This window comes from Amblyomma mixtum, chromosome 2 (assembly GCF_055824585.1).
Source record: "Amblyomma mixtum isolate Tamu chromosome 2, ASM5582458v1, whole genome shotgun sequence".
Classification (NCBI taxonomy): domain Eukaryota; kingdom Metazoa; phylum Arthropoda; class Arachnida; order Ixodida; family Ixodidae; genus Amblyomma; species Amblyomma mixtum.
The window spans coordinates 34,396,402-34,414,980 of NC_143013.1; the positions used below are offsets into that span (position 1 = coordinate 34,396,402).

The window sequence follows — 18,579 nt, forward strand, 5'->3', positions numbered from 1 at the left end:
GTGAACGCATATTTATCGTTCCCCCGATGGGAAAAATATGAGCCCTTTACCATGGGCGTAAACAACGACTCAGCCGCGTAGCGCTATGACGTGGCGCTCGGTGGTGAGTAACACCGGTTCGTCTACATTGGTTTCGAGTGCGACGTACTGCCGCAATACACAAAACTAAAAAGAGGGGACATGGAGCAGAAAATAAGAAAAATTAAATCACAAGGGCGCGGCACACAGCACTAATGAATTCGGGTGAGGCGCATCAAGAGCTGAGAGCGAAACAGAAACCAAAACCCGCAGGAGCGCGTCGCAGGAAAGGGCACCGCCCACCCCAGCACGTGATCTGATGACGACATGCCCTGTCTTGTTTTCTTCGTGATGCTTGTTCTTGAATCGTCCAGTTTTGTCGGCGGGCGCTCGCTGTGGAGAGGTGTGTGTGCTGTGGAGTGCTCCGCGTCGGGCTGAGAGGAGAGCGGCAACTTGAGGAACGCAGTTGTGGTCTAGTGCTGCTCATCCTTCGGTGATCACGTCCCCTGTGCACAGCGAGCGAAATCGGCCGGTCGCCTTTGCTGCGGAGTTTGCAAGAACTGCTGATCGGTGGTCTCTCTAGGTGCCTGCACCGCACTCTGGATAGTTCAGGATGGTGATCAAAATGTACGTCTCCGGCATCTCCGCCAGCAAGGAGGTAGGTCGTTCGACAACGCCGGCTGAGGTGGTGAGGGAGAGACGGCGGGGTGGGCAGTCCGACTCCTTATTCAGCGTGTCCGCAGCGCAAAACGATCGCAGCTTGCGTCGCACCAGAGAACGAGCGGCGTAAAGACGGGAAGCACGACAACCGTGCACCAGGGCCGTTGGCAACTGGCTTCAAGGCATATCCTGTTTACTCCGGGCGCGTTTCTTCCGGAGCGCGTTGTCGTTTCCGAGGATAGCGGTACGAGCGGCGCGTCCCCGAGTCCGCCGGAGGGGTTGGGTCGCGGCGTGCGGCACCACCCTGCGCGTCTCGCAGATTGCGCAGGCTCGCACGCATGGGTTGCTGCCAGCACTCTTCTCTTCTTGGCCTCTGCGCGGGCGTCTTTTGCTCCGTGCAGCAAAAACCAGCAGAATATAGTGCGGTGTTGAAATGCTAGCCAGTCGGGCTATGCGTCGCTTTTTTGTTTGTATCCTCTTTCCCGCGGTGTTGGTCGGAAGTTCAGCAGCGAGGTGCTACTGTGAAGATGCTAACGGGCTGCACGATCGCGACGGCTTGGTACGGGAGCTGGATTAGTACGAAGTAACGGTGATTTTAGAGGGTTGCGTTTACGTTTCCTGGCTTCCCCGCGAAATCCTGCCGACAGGTTGCATTTGCGGTCACTCAAACTGAGTGCTTCAAAGTCAACTATAAATATCGCTGCAAAGCTCTCCACGGTGTCTGCGCTGCCTCTGGTTGACTTCCTGTCAGTTGTGGGACTAGTTGCACGGCTTCAAACGGACATGCATCGCTGCTCAGTTGCCCGTGCAGTACCATATGGTATGCATGCGTGCGTTACTGATTTGTGCACGCTTGTACTTTAACGTGCGACCAAATGCACGAGAAGGACAATAAAAGCGCGTGAAACGGTTGCGTAACAGTGCTATATTTCAGCGGCAAAATAAGATATAATCATAAAAAGTGCTTGAAATTTGGAAGACTTGATGCATTACCAGCATTTGTCGACTCGTAACTAAAAAAAGCTTCTATCTAGACAGGTTAGAGATCTGACAGTGTGATGGTGGCTGCTTTGTCTGGTATAATAGCATATCAAGCTAAGTGCAAAAATCCTAATGTGAAGTCTTATTTACACACAGCTGTGGCCCCTTTTGTCAATATCTGCTTTACAAGCCATCACCAAGTACCCCCAAAATTTGCTCAAATTCTGCAATTAATAAATTTAGCAAAACAGATATTTACAAAATAGGCCACAGCTGTGCTGTTTGTAAATAAGACTTCACATTAGTATTTTTGCACTTTGCCTGATGCTATTCTGCCAGCTACCCTGCGTGGCCGAGGCTACAGCACTGATCTTAATCCTTTCTCCCTTCCAGGTAAAAAAAAAGCAGCAGAGAGCTTTGATGATCCTGGAATCTATAAAGGTGCCATTTGAGTCTATTGACATCACTGAACCTGGAAAGGAAGAAGACAGGGACTTTATGAAGGAACACTGCAAAAAGGTCGATGGTGTTCCAACGCTTCCACCACATTTCTTCAATGAAAAAGATTACTGCGGGGTAAGACAGCAGTGACATCCACATTGAGCATAAGCTGAAAAGAAGTCCAGTTCCTTGACTATTTGATTTTACTGATGCTCTCATTGCAGGCATATATTACATCACCTAAAATCTAAATGTGTGCACTCTTACAATGAATACTTGCAGTAGCACCTTATCTGTGCGAACATATGCCAGGGTAAACCAAGAGTGAACCCCTCCCTTGTGCACTGTTTAGTTTGTGTCTTGAACCTTTGGAGCTACTGTGGTTGATGCTTGCGACTTTTGCCCAAATGATAATTGTTGCTAAGTCCAACATTGTGCTTATGCAAGTTAGTATGTTAACAGTGCAATTGCTTATTTGGCTCTGTGCTGCTGTATTGTAGCCCTGTTGCTGTTTTAAATTTTGGCCATGCTACATTCTAATGCTGTTACTGTTGCCCTCTGCATTAGGATTTTGACGATTTTGACCAGGCTACGGAGGAAGACAGGTTGATCGTTTTCCTTAAGCTGGACCCCGCAGAGTACAACCTAAATGGATCGGTAAGTGCATTTATAATTATTTTTATTTGCTGTGCATCATCAGTGTAGACAAGAAAGCAACTCCCAGGACCCCACAAAATTTTTAAAGGGCCCCAAACTGTCTTGACGGAAAAAAAATGGACAGAAGTTGCAGAAAAACAGAGGAAATTATAACTCTTAGAGCGGCAAAGATTAATGACACTGATATTACTAAATTCAGAACCCTTTACCTCAGTTACCTCATTCCTAAAGACTTTGTTTTTGTGCAGAAATTAATCCTGTGCTTGGCCTTTTGTCAAGAGAACGTCTTATTTCTAATGCTATCATATTTGTGTGCTTTCACGCACTGAAAGAAAAAAGCGTTCATCTTGAACTTGTTAGCTGGAATGAGCAAAATGTAGTAATGCATGCAGTGGTTAATTGAATGCCTCTGGCAAAGCTGCAAGCGCATATATGTCGTCTCCTAAGCAAGTTTTGCCTTAATAGCTACCATGTTGTCAACAAAAATGAACTGCAAGTTCCTACCTGTGCGTACTAGATTGTACTAGGTCGTGTTTAATGTATATAACATGGTTTAAAAAATTTAATGCGTACAGAATTGCTATCTAAGTTATTGTCTAAATTTATTATTTTTCATGGTGATCCAGTAACAGCATTTGTTAAGAGAAGGAGAGGCAGTTTCTTGTTGGGTGATGTATATTAGCAGATAAAGCAGCCCACATCAACATACTGAAGTATTTGCAGCGTGTCAAAACAGAAAAAAAAAAGAGAAGCCTTTCAAAATGTTGGGCATGGGGCACTGTCATCACTGACCCCAGAGTAAATGCTGTAGTAATGAGTCATTGAGTACAGCTCGGAAACGCTGCAGGCATGCTTGTATAAGATTTGTTTGTGCTCTGAATTTGTGGGCAGTCTCATCAAAATGTGGTGATATACCAGGTGTTTCATTGAAGCCGATCATTAATTTCTAAAAATAGGGTTTATTTATTTATTTAGAACATACTGCAGGCCTACAGTAGGCCCAAGCAGGAGGGGCGAATACATAATATATGCAAAAAAGAACAGGTTTAGCAAAATTGAAAAATTTTCTAAATATGGTTCCAAATATGGGAATCATGTTAACTACTAAACTGAGTAATTAAATTCTAAGAGTTAACCTTTTAACTAGTACTGATAGGCACCTGATTGTAGCTAGTGATTTGTAGCCAGCCGTCAGTAATAGCCATATCAGTTTTTAGAATTTCGAAAGTGCAATTACTCTCGCCGCTGTGGCTCTACTAATTTTGGCTACATCTTGCCAAAATACATGTGCACAGTGCACGTAACTAGTTGAAATAGCAAAATTTTGTCGAGCCATAGGGCCAATGGTAATTGCTTTTGAAATTCTAAGAACTGATATGGCTATTACTGACGGCCAGCTACAAATCTTCACTTGCAACCATGTGCCTATCGGTAACAGTTAAAAAGCTAAATATTAGAATTTAGTTAATCGCTTCCCTTGTTAACATGATTTGCCTGGTTTTTGACATCCGCCGACACCGGTATTACTATGCCTCAAAAACCCTGTTTTTAAAAATCAGTGAACGGCTTCCCTGAAACACCTGGTATGCTCCTATATAGTACCGTATTCACTCAATTGTAACGCATCCTCAATTGTAGCGTGCACCTGTTTTTCGCCTCTCAGATAGTAATAGGGTTGCTCACGTAGTTTCATTTTCATACTAGATTCTAACGCGCATGTCATTTTTAGACGATTTTTTCCGGAAAAACGGTGCGCATTAGAATCGAGTAAATATGGTAAATGCTCAGTGCTGTATCCTTATTCCCATCCAAGTTCCTTAGCGGCTGTAGCTTTTCTCATATGGAAACATTTTTTTTTTCTGCCTAAATATGACCACCACCATTTAATAAAAACCAAAAATTTTGCAATGACACGAAATGGACACTGTCTTTTATAAAACACTAGGTGCTATGCTATACACTATTAATCAGAAAGAAACCTTAATGAGGAACAGCAGCTTACGAATTCTAGGTTGTCGAACAGAAGTAGTTTTCTTGTTAGATCTTGCGCCTAGTTGGCCTGTTTGTCCACTAAGGCTGAATGCTCTAAGTTCGGCAAATCACTGAACTAAGAGCGCTCACGTGGACCAAAAGCAAATAAAAATATAAGGAGAGTTCTACTTTATTTGAGGTTTCTGCATTTGTCTGTCAACCAGTGCTGTAGGTATGTTGTGTTATAGTTTCACTGCTCGTTTTGCGTTTGTTAGCTATTTGTTATCTATGTTCATTAGCTGTGTTGCTGTGTTTGTTAGCTGTGTTGTTAGCTAGCTGTATTTGTTAGCTATGTCGTTATTTTCAGCTACTTGCTATACATTCTGCTGAACTTATTCGATTAGTACCACAGATATTTGCTATATAGTCAGACCTGTTTTTGAGAGAGATCAACATGAAATTAAGCCAGTAGTTTCTAGCTTTGCTTTTCACATTCTCTAGCGTTACGTTACTAGCTCGCTTGCCATACACATCATTTAAGTTGTCTTTTTTTCTTTTGTAGTCTGTGTCATCAGCATGAAATTTGTAGCACAGTTCAAGTGAAACTGGCTTTGTCCCATCTGGAAACAGTGTGCGTTTCAGCTGCAATCGAAATGGATATATCGCTTCAGTTTTATTCTTTTTGTCCATTCTGAACCCCTGTGGCATTACAAAGGAGTTTTTCGAACGGGAGTTTCGGTTCACGGACATCTGTTAAAAGTAGCTGCATTAAGCTGCATTTGACTCAAAAGCAAAAGGTGGTTGAAAAGCAGCCAGACGTCGCACCTTGTTGTGCTCCATCTTGCACCAAGCCAGTCTTTGCAAGCTTGCCTTATTACTCTCTCCAGAGTTTGCTGCCTGAAGGTTTGGAGCCCATTATCATGCCTGGTGACAAAGGCGAGGGAGAGGCTGAGATGGTGAACGGCTCACGAGAGGAGCCTGCAGGTGACCATGTGGAGAGCATGGAAGTTGGCGAAGACAGCAAAGAACAGAAACAGGAAGGCGCTGCAGAAGAGGCAGGTGGTGATGAAAAGGGTGAAGTTGATGAAGGCGCTGCACTTGAAGAGGAGAAAAAGGAAGACACTGAAGAAAAGAAGGATGAGGATGTGCCAGAGGGGGATGATGCTGCTAGTAAAAGCGTAGAGGATGCTGACAGTGCTCCAGATGCTGAAGGTGGTGAAGAGAAAACAGCTGATGATGAAATGAAACCCGCAGATGAACCTGCAGATGAACCCGCAGAAGAAGAGCAGAGTGGTGACAAGGAAGACATTGAGGACGATGAAGCTGAGAAAGAAGAATAACACCACCATGATGTTTAGAGAGGAAAAGAAAAAAAGAAATTGACTTTCTCGTTAGCTCTGTGTTGCCTGTGTATACACTATGATTTCCTGTGGTCTGTTATGTTTGGTGCATGTGAGAGCAGTGTGTAACTTAAACGGTCCTTTTTATTTTTTTTAGGAATGCATATAAGGGCAAGCTGTTGTTAACAGGGCACACTATACATGCAGAATTTATCAGTGTTCCTCTTTATGTATACATAAACACAACACATTTTCATGGAAGGGTTACGTATACACAAGAAAATGCATATCCATTTCAACATGCTTGAAACACCCTTCATTGTGGTGTAAGCTTTTGAAAAGAAAATTACTCTATTTAACATTCATCTGTCACATCGCTAATAGGTATAAAGCTTTTTGAAATCTTCCTAGTATGAAAGCTTCGTTGCTTAAACAGTAGTTTTGGCTACGATATGTAATTTTGGCTTTCGTCAACATACTACGCAATATATTTTGATACACCATCTTACAATATTTGACCCAAAAAAGGGCCGCTGTAAGAATACTTCACAACCCTTGCATTATACATTGACAATTTCTTCAGACTACAATGCTCAATTTCTGAGGCTCACATTTTTGTATATATCATTTCAGATATGATTCATGCTGAGGTTGCTGTAAACAAACCAAATGTTGATACTGTGTTGATGTGCCACTGTTTAGCGAGTTGTTTTTTTACTGACAGAGTGATGTTCTAACGGTCTGTCCCCTTCTTTTCCAGCATGACCGTTCGTGTGCACCCAAAGCCTGCACAACTACCACTGCCTGAAAGAATGTTTTGCAACCATATCTACTACACGCATTGTGGTTTGTCAGCATTCATCGCAAGAGCAAGAAGTGCTTAGCTAGCAGGATTGACTGCATAGCTTGTGTACTGCCTGTCCACTAACCAAGGACTGTGTGTTACTTGTTATACTCTGCACCAAGTGGTCTGAGAAGACCGCTGAATTTTGTGCATGTTAAGCATGAGTGAGAAAAAAAGACAGTCGTTGAGCCATGACATATGACCATACTCAGAGAGGAAACTATGATTGGTTGCATAAGGTAGCTGCTATATAAAAAGTTGCATGATGGAATGGTTCAACCATGATTGATCAGGGGCTGACTTAGCCTATTTGTAAGTTAATTACTCTACCAATGAAAACCCATTACGAATTTCAACACTTCCGTGACATGTTATATGTATGCCTTTTCCATGGCTCTTGCTTCCATTTAATAAGGTTATGTCGGATGATTCAGACAGATTAGCAATATACAGGTTGATAGTTATGACAGTTCGTTAGGAGATCGATAATAACACTGCCGAAAACGTGAAAAGCAAGCAAAGACAATGTTTCGGATTTTGCATGCATGCATTGTGAATTTTCTACCGGAGCTTTCAAACTAACCATGCGTGCGAAATAGTTTAGCAGTCTGTGTATGTTCCAGTGTGTATCACATGCACTTCACTGTACAGCCTGTGAGCCTTTCAGCGATCACAAGAAACAAGCGGAGTTGTGAGTGCAGACTTCATCATTACTTGTGATGAATGTGCTTATTTATTATTTTTGCTTCTTGAGCTTTTTCTTCTCTCTTTCATTAAGGCCGCTCCAATATTCCGTGCTGGAGCAGTTCATCTCGAACAACTTAAATTTATTCATCTTGTTATAAGCATGGGTATTTGTAAGGACACAAACTGAATTTGTTACGTTGTGACGCAATTATGTTATGTTGACGCAATTTTTATGTGCTGCTCACTCTTCAACCAGTACTATAAATAGTGCCGTATCCAAAGGAAGGAGCACTACTAGCTCAATGATTTTTCACAGTTCTCATGGTCTGCCTGGAAACAACAGCATTATATACATGTATATGCTCATAATGCACAAGTTACGTTACACTTTGACCCAAGTGTCTATAAAGGTAGGTTTCTTGCTTTGTGAAGGTTGTGTTTATCTGTAATGCAACAAGCCTATTTTAGCACACCTAGTTAAACCTTGTTAAGTGTTTCAAGAGCAAAGCACACTATATGTTGCAGTTGAGTTGCACGTGGAAGATATTTACGACACGTTAATGAGCATGTTGGCACGCAACTCGGAGTGAAACTATTGCTTGTTCTTTTTCTCCTGGTGATGGTGAAAGCCTGTATGCTGCCTTGTGTGATTAAATTGTTCCTTCACATTTGAAAAGGATTCTGGTATATACACCCGGCAGCACGAGGCTTCTATTTTTGAACCACTCGCAACATTGGCTAATGGGCGCACGTGATCGACACAAAAACATCACCTTGTTTCTTCACCCTAAATAGTACAAACACAAGCGTTATAATAAAACATATACCATAGTAAATTTCTGTAAATGCTTCACGAACTGCAGTGGCTTAACAACAATGGCATTCGGCTCCCAAGCCCTAGGTCGCGGGATTAATCCTGGTTCAGTGGAGGCCATAGAGTTTCTTACTATTACCTAGAGGGAAAGCTGGCGGCGCTGCACTTCAGCCACCATGGACGCCCAAAGCATCATGGGGTGGTGAGCTACTTGTTGCGAGACAGTCGTAGTTTTTTGGGAACACAGAGTGGCACTACTAAGATTTTTCATTCCAAAAACGCTGTTCGTGTGTGCGCAGATATAGGCACTATAGCGCAGACGACTTTCGCGCGAACGCAGTGGGCAAAACCCATAGTAGTGAAAACGCAACGACACACGACGCCAATAAAAGGTTTTACTTTTCCGAAATGCCATTAAAAAACCTCTTATAGTATTTAAACAACAACATCTTTTATGAAAATATATTTACTTTTAAAAGTGCGCCTGTTAAGTACGAAATATTAGTTTTTATAGTGTTCATTACTAGGCCAATAGGAGAGCGAGTCGTCTCTAATTTTGGGCAAACTTTGCACTTAAATGCTTTTCTGCTCGTTTGTTGCAATCATTAGACAAGATTTTCAATGTTAGGACGTTTGTAGTTATCAAACAGCTTTATTTTTCTATTATTTTTTGGCCAAAAGTTGCAGTTCCGCAACAAGTAGCTCACCGCCCCATGATGCTTTTGAGTGCCCATGGTGGCTGAAGTGGTCTCGAGGGGTCGCCATGCAAACTCCCATAGACGGGCTGCCAGCTTTCCCTCTAGGTAATAGTAAGAAACTCTATGGTGGAGGCAAAGTGATAAAAACTCCTCATTTGCTGCATGATGTCTGTGCATGTTCAGACACCGAAGACAAATTGAAGTTGTTGGTTTTTATCAATAGATTGCCATGTTTTAATGGTAAAATGGCTACATTCACTGAACACTGAGCATTTGTTGGCCAGAAAAGGTAAAAAAAAAAATGGAGCCAGGTATTGACATCAGAGACTGTTTTCACTAGCAAACTGTCGTGACCAATGTTTGAAGCAGATTGTTTTTTTAGGTTAGGCTACTCTGACATTCACATCCGGTTTAGTGGTAGGGGAAGAAATGTTTAATTTAAATTTGCCGTTTTTTGGCAATGATGTACATTTTGCTGCTGAACACAAGCCACAGCCACAAAGATTCATAAATATTTTTTAAGAACAAAAGTTTTATGGAGTTGTCCTTAGTTAAAGAACTCCGGGCAAATAAAGTTCAATCCGAAACCCTCGACTATGGTTGAAGTCCCTAGTTTCCCACGATTCCATGAAAAATCGCGGGTGTAAGTTTGGTTTGGTTTGGTTTCCAAACCAAACCAGGTGTAAGTGTTTTTTGCGGAATTTTTTGTTGGCAGCCAAATTCTCATTTTCTGATAAATTGTTACAGACATCAAGAGGAAAAACAGAACGATGTGAAAATGACTAATTTGCCTTTTTTGCATAAGTACAACACGAGGTGGAGTTCGAGACCTCGGGGAAAATTTTGAGAGAAATATTATTGCAAAATCCCAAACCTTTCAGGCCAACCATTGCCGAAGCAGGGCATGCTGCAGGTTGGGTTTCTAACAGAAAAAAGGTTCAAGTTTGCAAGCGTACTTGGACTTAGTCACGAGTCCCCAGTCCTAGCTGCTGACTGGCAGGTGCTTGAAAACAGAAATGCAGTCAGAGCGAGAGAGACTCGCACAGTCTGTTTCTAAGCAAGATGAACAAGGTAAATATTTCGACGTCCAGTTTTTCCGGGCTGGAATGGAAGGAATCATCTTAACACACTACAATTTTTAGTTATGGAGACTTTGTCAAACTAGTGCTTTTTTTGAGTAAACACAAAACATTTCTTTATGCCGAGTTACAACAGCCACCTTCAATTTTAGAAGATGGACCTCCGCAGCATGCAAGGCAAGTGCTCAAAATATAAACTTGCATGTTTTATTCGTGTGTGTTATGCCTCCCATGGAATTTTGATGATTCTTAATTCTGGATTTGTGGAATCTGGTTTTTTCCCAATGCAGAAAGTCGGGAAATTCGGGGGCCTCAACTTTGGTGTCCCTCGTAGCATACTTGTAGCTTTGGGATGTTAAACTCTGAGGGATGGACTTCTAACGCATATGTTTTTCAGAGTATCTTTAGGCTTTTCAGTGCCTTAGTGGAGGGCTCCAAATTGTGAATATCTCTTTATAAAGTGCTTTTTAAAAAGTGCATCATTGTGCATACCTATTTTTACATTTAGCCTGTATCGAAATATGGCCCACATGGCTTGGGATCAAGCTTGTGAACTTAAGCTCGGCAACGAATGAGCGAGTTCAGTGAATGAAAACCTTTCATTCTAAACGAATGAAAGAACCTCCAGCAAGATGCTAGGACCCTTACCTGGTGTCAGTCATTTTCGTTCCATTTAGTTTAAAGTATGCAATACAGAAACATAGAAGACAGCTATGCCCATACTATTTGGTCCAACAAAAAAGAGCACTTTATTTTAGGGGCACTAAATGCAAAGTGACCACCTTCATATGCTGGTTCTGAGTGTATGTGCATCGAGTACTGTCAGTGGGTGCTATGTGGGAAGTGGCTTTCTACTGCACAGGCCATTATCTTGCGAGTGGCGACAACAAACGTCTGTGTCAGTTTTTAAGCTGAGTGAGTGAAATGACCTGCAGCTTTAAATTTTTATGCACAACAAAACAGCACAAAAGGAAATATGTTTTCACAATGGTATTTATTTCACTATGTTCCCAGCAACATTTTAAGTTCTCATGCTCAATGTGAATGAAAATTCAATGCTGCACATACATAATTGCAAATAACCAATGCCATTTTAACACGTGCACAACAGGACTAGACATTCACACCAAATACATAAGCTGTTCCCAGCTTATCAAAGCATGCGTTCAAACCATGTTTAGGCAACTGGTAGAGTTTTTTTTTTAAGACTCTGTTTGACAAACATTTTCGCAACGTAAAAGGCAACATAAGAGTTAAACTGCAGGTGCCTAAAACAAACAAAACTCCTACAACCACGCCTTCTACTAGACATCCCTGTGAAGTGCACAGTAGCAGCAGAGCACTCCAAAACCTTTTCTTAAAGATGCCTACAACAGCAACAAATGAAGTATTCTGATTACATGTTGACTATGGGCATGTTTGAGTTAGCTCAGGTCAACTAGGAAGTGAGCGCAGAAATTTGGGAACAAGTGCCATAATTTTTCGACTGTGCATTTCAGCACAGAGTCAAAAAGTCTCTTCCCTGAGCAGCTTCACAAAAGAGCAATGCTGTTCACTGTTATAACTGCAGCTCAAGCAAACCTAAAGGCGTTAAAGAAACCTCTTGTACCACCTTGTTTTCGTACTCCACAGCACACTTGACGAGTGAAAAAAAAAAGGATTGACCCAACTGCCAGCCAAAAGTGCGGGCTTGGCGAAGCCCGAACGAGCCCCTTCAAGCTTTCATGTTTGTTTTAAATCTGCTGCACCAACAAGTACTTGTAATCCTTAGTTAAAAAACTGATGGCACAGAATCTATCAAAAACAGCAGCAGTCTACAGCGAAAAATAGTATCAAGACACTTTTGTGCAAGTATTATACCACAAGTTTTTTGAGGGACTGCAGTGAAAAACACTGGAAATATTAAAAATTGATCAGAAATCTCTTGACCTCATGGTGTCAAAGTACCTTGCACTTTTACATGGCACACTTTCGCTTTGCCAACCATACAACAAAAAAGTATAAAATTTCTGTAAGGTCAAACCAATTATTCTTGAATACTAAATGTTCTTGTCTACAGTGCAAGACCCTAAAAAAAAAGTTTCAGATGAATATAGTTGGCACTGCAGAAGAAATGTCTGCTCTTGAGGTACACAACCGAAATGGGCAGGAATACTGTATGGTACATGGTACTAAAAAATCCAGGAGCTGAATGCAATCATATGCCTTGAAAAAGGACAACAAACGATGCAAGCAGCTTGGTAGTGTGCACATCAAAGAGCACTTCCTCAGGCCTTTATAAAATGTATGAGCTGCAAGCATATGTAATCCTTTGAATTAACAGGATGAAGAAAAGAGCACAGCCAAGCCTTAACTTGCTGGAAAGAAAAGCTCATCACAAATGCAATGTATCAGTAGTAGGAGGTGAAAGGGCTTTTTCGGAGAATTCTGAACAAAATGTGCAGTCACTACTGTGGTCTTCTGCCTTAGAAATTGGAGAGTTGTAATGTTTACAAGAGGCCAGAATAGCTTAAAGGCACGCTAAGGACAGTGCGATTCCATTTTTGCTCTCAGTAAAAATAGATTCCATGCCTCTTTCTGGGTATGCTGATGTTTGCATGGCACCCGAAGACTCATTTATTTCTGAGAAAATTGCACTTAAAACTTTCCTGCCACTGAATTCAAACTTGCGATGTCTGCACTGAAAACGACTTTGTGATCAACGTTTTGAAGTGAACAGCAATAATCCGCGCACAAAATAGCGTCGACACTCTGCAGTTCACTTGCAAAATCAGCCAGTGATGTCAACATCCGTACTTCATTTTTTGACCTTTTCTAGATTATAAAAGCTCAATTTTCGGTGAAAGTAGTCTTTGTCATTGGACTGAGGTAATCTACTGATACGGGCCAACTTCAATTTGTCTTCAGCGTCCCTTTAATGCGAACAAGTCTTTTGAAAAGTTGAGAGACCAATTGCGATGTGAACATGAGTGCCACTATGCCATGTTGTAGAGCCTCCAGTGGTGCTGCTGGTACTAAGAATGCTCAAAGGGTGTCGAACATTTTTTGACCGCAATAAACGAACCTGCCCAGTCATTGTCTGCTGATCAACATGTGAGCAAGTAAGAACTGGAAAAAGAAAGCGTAATCAGTGGCACAAATCAGGCTTGTGCAGTGCTTCCTGTGCAGTGGGTGTAATGCGGAGAGGGTAAGCCTTTAAAAATTCTTGTGATACGAGATTCTACAAGCAGTGCCCCTTTAAGCTCAACAGGGCTCACAACTTTGATTAAGAAAAGTGTTCTGGAGCCTCTTTAAGAATACAGTCATGAATGGAGGTGACTTGTTTTCATTGTGTAAAGCACTTGAAGCACAAGCAACACAAGTAGTGTCTCGCGTCATGGCTCAATAATTGCCATGGTCATGCCACAGGTAGAGTGGCAAATAACACTGATTTTGTACAGTCTCACTGGCCCACATAACACAGGCTTTCAGTTAACGGAGGCACACACACAGCCAAGCAAGCGAATTACCTTCTATAAAAAAAAAAGGCACAATGAAAAACAGAAGGACCCTGTGCTAAAGTTGCGCAGCCTAGTGCTTTTCCCTTTTGCAAAGCATTTTACCCAGAATGCTAATACATGCTCAACAGCCATACTGCCATTAGTGGAAGCAGTGTCTACAACTTCCCTAGATTTAAAAGAAGGCCTGAAATAATGTAACGCATCAAGACTGTAAATGGGTAAGTAGTGCTTAGCAATTATTTACAGCGCAAAACATGAATCATGCACAAAAGCAAGAAATGGCTCTTGAACGTTATAAGGTTGTGTGTCGGTCTACCTTGAATTTAGAACCCTTTTGTGGGTGAAGCGCACATATGATGATGACAGCAAGAATGGTACACACTGGCACTGCTTTTAACCATTTATTGCGGCATGCGACCTCTTGCACAACTTTATACAATAATGATGACAGTTGATTTGTGTAGTTAGGCCAAATTCGAATTAGGTGCCCTAATGCTGTATAGCCATTGTTTAGCAACGTTTATCATCCACCTGCTACCAAGGTCCCGTAGCCTTGTGACGTCATCACAATCTGCCAAGTGTGTGCGCGCATACATTTGTGAGCATACACACGTGCACAAATACACACCTGGCCAGGTGGTGTGTATTTTTGTGTCGCTTTTCAAAAGTGATCATTTGTTCTAAGCACGAAATGACTCTACCATTCAGTCCAGCAGGGGTTTTAAATGTTGCCAGCATGACATTTCGTGAAAACAGCTAGTTGCATGCACAATCGCAGAAAATGTGCTGCAAAGTGATAAACCTGTGCATAAGTTTGCAATAAATTGTTGAAAGTAGTGTCAAAGGTGCATCACCTTTTATACTGTCCTCCTGTGTGCTTGGAAATGCTGTTCAGACCAGCCAAAATAGACGCTTACAAGAGTTTACTTTCGATGCAGCTTTTACTTTGATGTTCATTTCATTTATAAATACTGTCACACCGAAAAGGGGCTTTAACAGGAGTGGGAAAGAAAGCAGTCTAAGATCAACAGTAAAATTGGTAGCGCAAAAACAGGCACATTAAGAAAACTGCATTTTGTAATTTATTAAAATAAAAGCATTATCTTTTGCACAATTGCCACCAAAACTGACTAAGAAAATGAGGGCAATTAGCCAAACCACTGCCACCAATGGGCCGAGTGTACACTTCTGATGCAAAGGCCTTTAAGTCAGGACTTTGACCAGAAATGTGCCCACTAAGTGGCCGTGTCCAAATAGGCATGACTTTACAGGCCTCATTCTCTTGCGCCGAAAAACGAACATCGCCACTGCCGCCATCCTGGATCACTTTAGTTTCAGCTTGGAAGCTGCCACTGCCTGAAATCGAACACAGCCACCTGTCTATTTTCAAATGCTTTAACATAAATAGTAACCATAATAACTCACATAATTTGCACTTTTTTTCTTAAAATTAAGGCTTCGAAAAAGGGGTGTGCAAATTATGCGAAGACTTTACGAACACGTCCTTAAAAACTCCACAAAGGTTATAACGTCCTATGTATATACGGCATTTTGCCGCGCATAAGTCAACCTCGCAACTTGCGCTCCTTGCTGGCCAAGAAAAAGTAAACGCATAGCCCTTCCCTCCCTCCCCACTTACCCCAGATCCACGTTATGTAGTTCCCCGCATGATGGAATGACAGCGCATGAGCAGCTCGAAGCAATAAACAAAACGATGCAGTCGGAAAGCCAGCAGTTGAAGGTAGATGGAGACACAAGGCGGTAAAATGGCTCTCTTCTCGCATGCAGCCCGGCTGAGTAGCGGCAAACAGAAAAGTCAGTGGTTCGGTGGTTTCGGATTATGGCATGATGTACATTCCAAAGGTTACTGGAAACTCGCTCTCACAGCCATTTGTACGCGAAAGCGACCGCCGGCGCAAGCGAGCTGGATAAATGACACGCAATGGACTTTTTTTTCATCAAAACCAATTTAAAAACACTTTCTTTTTTTAAACCACTCTCCTTTCACAGCTGCACGCAGCGATGCAGCAGCACCAATCTTCCCAAGCCTGCCCTGCACGCACCCACGTGTATGCTGGTATGCAGCAGAGAGTGCAAAACATATATGCGAGAAAGTTTTTTTTCTTTCAAAATCGGTAAAAAGTTGGGGGTGTGCAAATTGCGCGAGTAAATACGGTATTTATAGTAACTAATTTTTGCAATATTTACTTCTGCACTACAATTACTGATAACGTAACACGAAAGAAAGGTTAACTGCGTCATGCGGCCATTATCGCCATATTTGGGGCTCCAACTAATTGCACAAACTAAATTCGCAATTTTCAATAAGTGAACACTTACAGAATATGGGCCCAGCTGAGGCATGCAGTACATGGTTCTGACCCTCTCGATGTCATCGCACTTCAAATCAAGTAGAGGACATTCGTCCACTTTTGACAATAAGTGCTACATCACTATGAGCATAATAAATATTGGCTGAGGGAAAGAATGTAGAAATATCCAAAGTATGCTAAACCATCTGTCATTTGCGATTACGTACATCAATGACATCAAGTTTACACCATTGTGCACTTATTGACAACACTTACAATTTGAGACAGCAGCAAGTAACCTCCCGACCAGCTTCAGGCGCACAATGTCACAGAAGTCTTGCTCAAAAGCAGTTTAGAAATGCTCCCAAGACACACACCTCTGTCCAAGTAGTTTTGCCATGATTGCATTCTACTACAATATTTAAGACTGTACCTTAATGTCACACAAGTCTTGCCCAAAGCAGTTTAGATATGCTTCCAAGACACAGGGCTCTGTCCAAGTAGTTTCACAGAGATTGCCTTCTACTACAATATCCAAGACTGACCTTAGGTTTACAAAGTGCAAGGTGAAACGAACAAACAAAATAGGCATTGATTTTTTTTTCTTTCACATGTCTTTTCGCCAAGTAAAGAAAGCTTAGCAGCAGAATTCCTAGCACCACAATCATCAATGTGAACACCGAGATGAAGTTCCAACAGGCACACACTTTGGTGGAAACGGGGTTCAAACAGCTCCTGTGTCAAGCTCTGCACTACACTCAGCAACAACATTTCTTAACAATCAAGAGAAAGCAACAGGGGCAAAGTGTCCGCAACTGTGTCACTGTGCCAGTGGTTCAGCTATGGCCGTCTGGCGCGTATCTTGCTGCACAGTTGCTTCACTATGTCGCCGGTGTAAATGGCACCATTTATGGAAGCTTCTTGTAACCGAACATGCCTAAACAATCCATTACAATCAAAAAAGCTGTTTTTTTCCGTGATTGTCGAACGTTGAAAATGTGCAGTTTTGTTAGAAATGTGCTTTAAATAATGAGCATTATCAATGTACTGTGTTTTAAGAGAATTGATTGTAAACATTTTATTCGTCGAAAAGAGCTTGGTGCTGAGAGGTCGCGTTAGGTGTTCGAGAGTACAAGCGACGACATTGTCAGCCCACTCCACTGAGGAGAAATTCTAGAGGCCCGTGTACTGTGCGATGTCAGTGCACGTCAAAGAACGCCAGGTGGTCGAAATTTCCGGAGACCTCCACTACGGCATCCCTCATAGCCTTAGTCGCTTTGGGACGTTAAACCCCATAAACCAAACCAACCAAACCACTCCACTGCCAAAACTTGGGTTCTGGGGTCAGAGCTAGCCAGCACGGTCTCCCACCACTCGAGAGGAGGAGCGGTAACTAGATCACACAGAGGTGGCTCTTTTTTGCAATCCCATAGGATATGATCGTAGTTGGCTTGATGGCCGCAGTTCTTACAGTTCGACTTGTATACGAACCTATTAACTAAAGCCGGGGACAATATTACACTTCCTAGGAAGAGAGGGTGCATTTTGGCTAATGTAGCTTTGACCGCATTATCAAAAAAGTTGTTGCAGAGTGTAGGCTATAACATGGCTTGTACAACAAAGGCCAACCTAACAGCTCCCTTAAAATAAATCTCGGCATTTTACAGTTTCCATCTACCTAGGCAAAAAAAATAAATAAATAAAAAAACATCTGAAATTGTGTGCAAAATTCTCAGTTGGTTCCAACTGGCTCCAGTAGGTTCCAAATGGGACCAACAGGAAAGTTTGGCATAAACCATATAAACCTGCTTGTAGCAGACATTACCCCTGCTTAGTATAAAAACATGCATACTAACTGCACACATGCTTTTCAAGACTGGCAGCAAAATGCGAGATTTCATGCTTCTGTCTTCAGTAAACACCACCAGAGACACCTTTTACATGATAGCAAACTAAACCTTAGAAAAGGCTATGCAACATTATCAATATAATTGAACACATCAACAGCTTAAAATACAAGGGCAATAAAGTACATATTAAAATCTGTTTGGAATGAACTGATCATGCACTCAAACATGCCTTTAATTTAGCACCAACAACCAAAGGATGAAAGGAAAGTTGTCCAGAGGAGCAGGCCCGACAGAACTGCCATGTAGAAGTGCCAAAAATAGCTGTAACAAATCTTCATCACAGAATGTGGCCAGCCTATGTCTCCAATCATGTAGCAACAGCTCTGGAAAAAAAAAAAATGAAAGAAGCAGACATGACTAATTAGGGCCAGAAAGCCAACTTCTCTCATGCATTTTCACACATAGCAAAACTCTCCATCCAATTCATAGGTGCACAAAAACAAACTATTGCATGCAACACTGTTAGCTTCCTAGGAGCAATCATGTTCATAAAGATGTGTTTTACTGTGAGTTGTGAAAGGAGTCCATGGTAGCATTTCTATTGCAGCCTTACACCTATTCAAAGATAACATGAAGTTATGATGTGAGAGAGAGAGAGAGACTGAACTCCCTTGTCCCTTGTCATCTTTTGATATTGCGTGAAAATGAACTAGTGAATCAAGGTTTC

At 42.0% G+C, this 18,579-nt stretch overlaps 2 protein-coding genes across 5 annotated transcripts in view; one reads left to right on the forward strand and one right to left on the reverse strand.

Moving 5' to 3' along the window:
- The first annotated feature begins 363 nt into the window (after nt 1-363).
- On the forward strand, nt 364-6,122 carry Sh3beta (SH3 domain binding glutamate rich protein Sh3beta). 2 transcript variants are annotated; one of them, XM_089571107.1, is made up of 4 exons: nt 364-676; nt 2,053-2,235; nt 2,668-2,757; nt 5,616-6,122. In XM_089571107.1, exons 1-4 carry the CDS (start codon nt 632-634, stop codon nt 6,066-6,068), a joined length of 771 nt encoding a protein of 256 aa, XP_089427233.1. In that variant the 5' UTR covers nt 364-631; the 3' UTR covers nt 6,069-6,122. The 2 variants fall into 2 exon arrangements, with proteins under 2 accessions (XP_089427233.1, XP_089427232.1); XM_089571106.1 differs by lacking the exon at nt 364-676 and adding an exon at nt 748-1,237.
- A 5,043-nt stretch (nt 6,123-11,165) lies between these two features.
- The window catches only part of LOC149358926 (Golgi-associated PDZ and coiled-coil motif-containing protein-like), a 43,508-nt gene continuing 36,094 nt past the window's right edge, over nt 11,166-18,579 (reverse strand). For all 3 annotated transcript variants that reach the window (XR_016288744.1, XR_016288743.1, XM_089571109.1), the window contains one exon: nt 11,166-18,235. Coding sequence is in view for 1 of the 3 variants with exons in the window: in XM_089571109.1 (XP_089427235.1) it covers nt 18,220-18,235 (16 nt within the window). In the remaining 2 variants the exon portion in view is untranslated. The remainder of the gene's footprint in view (nt 18,236-18,579) is intronic.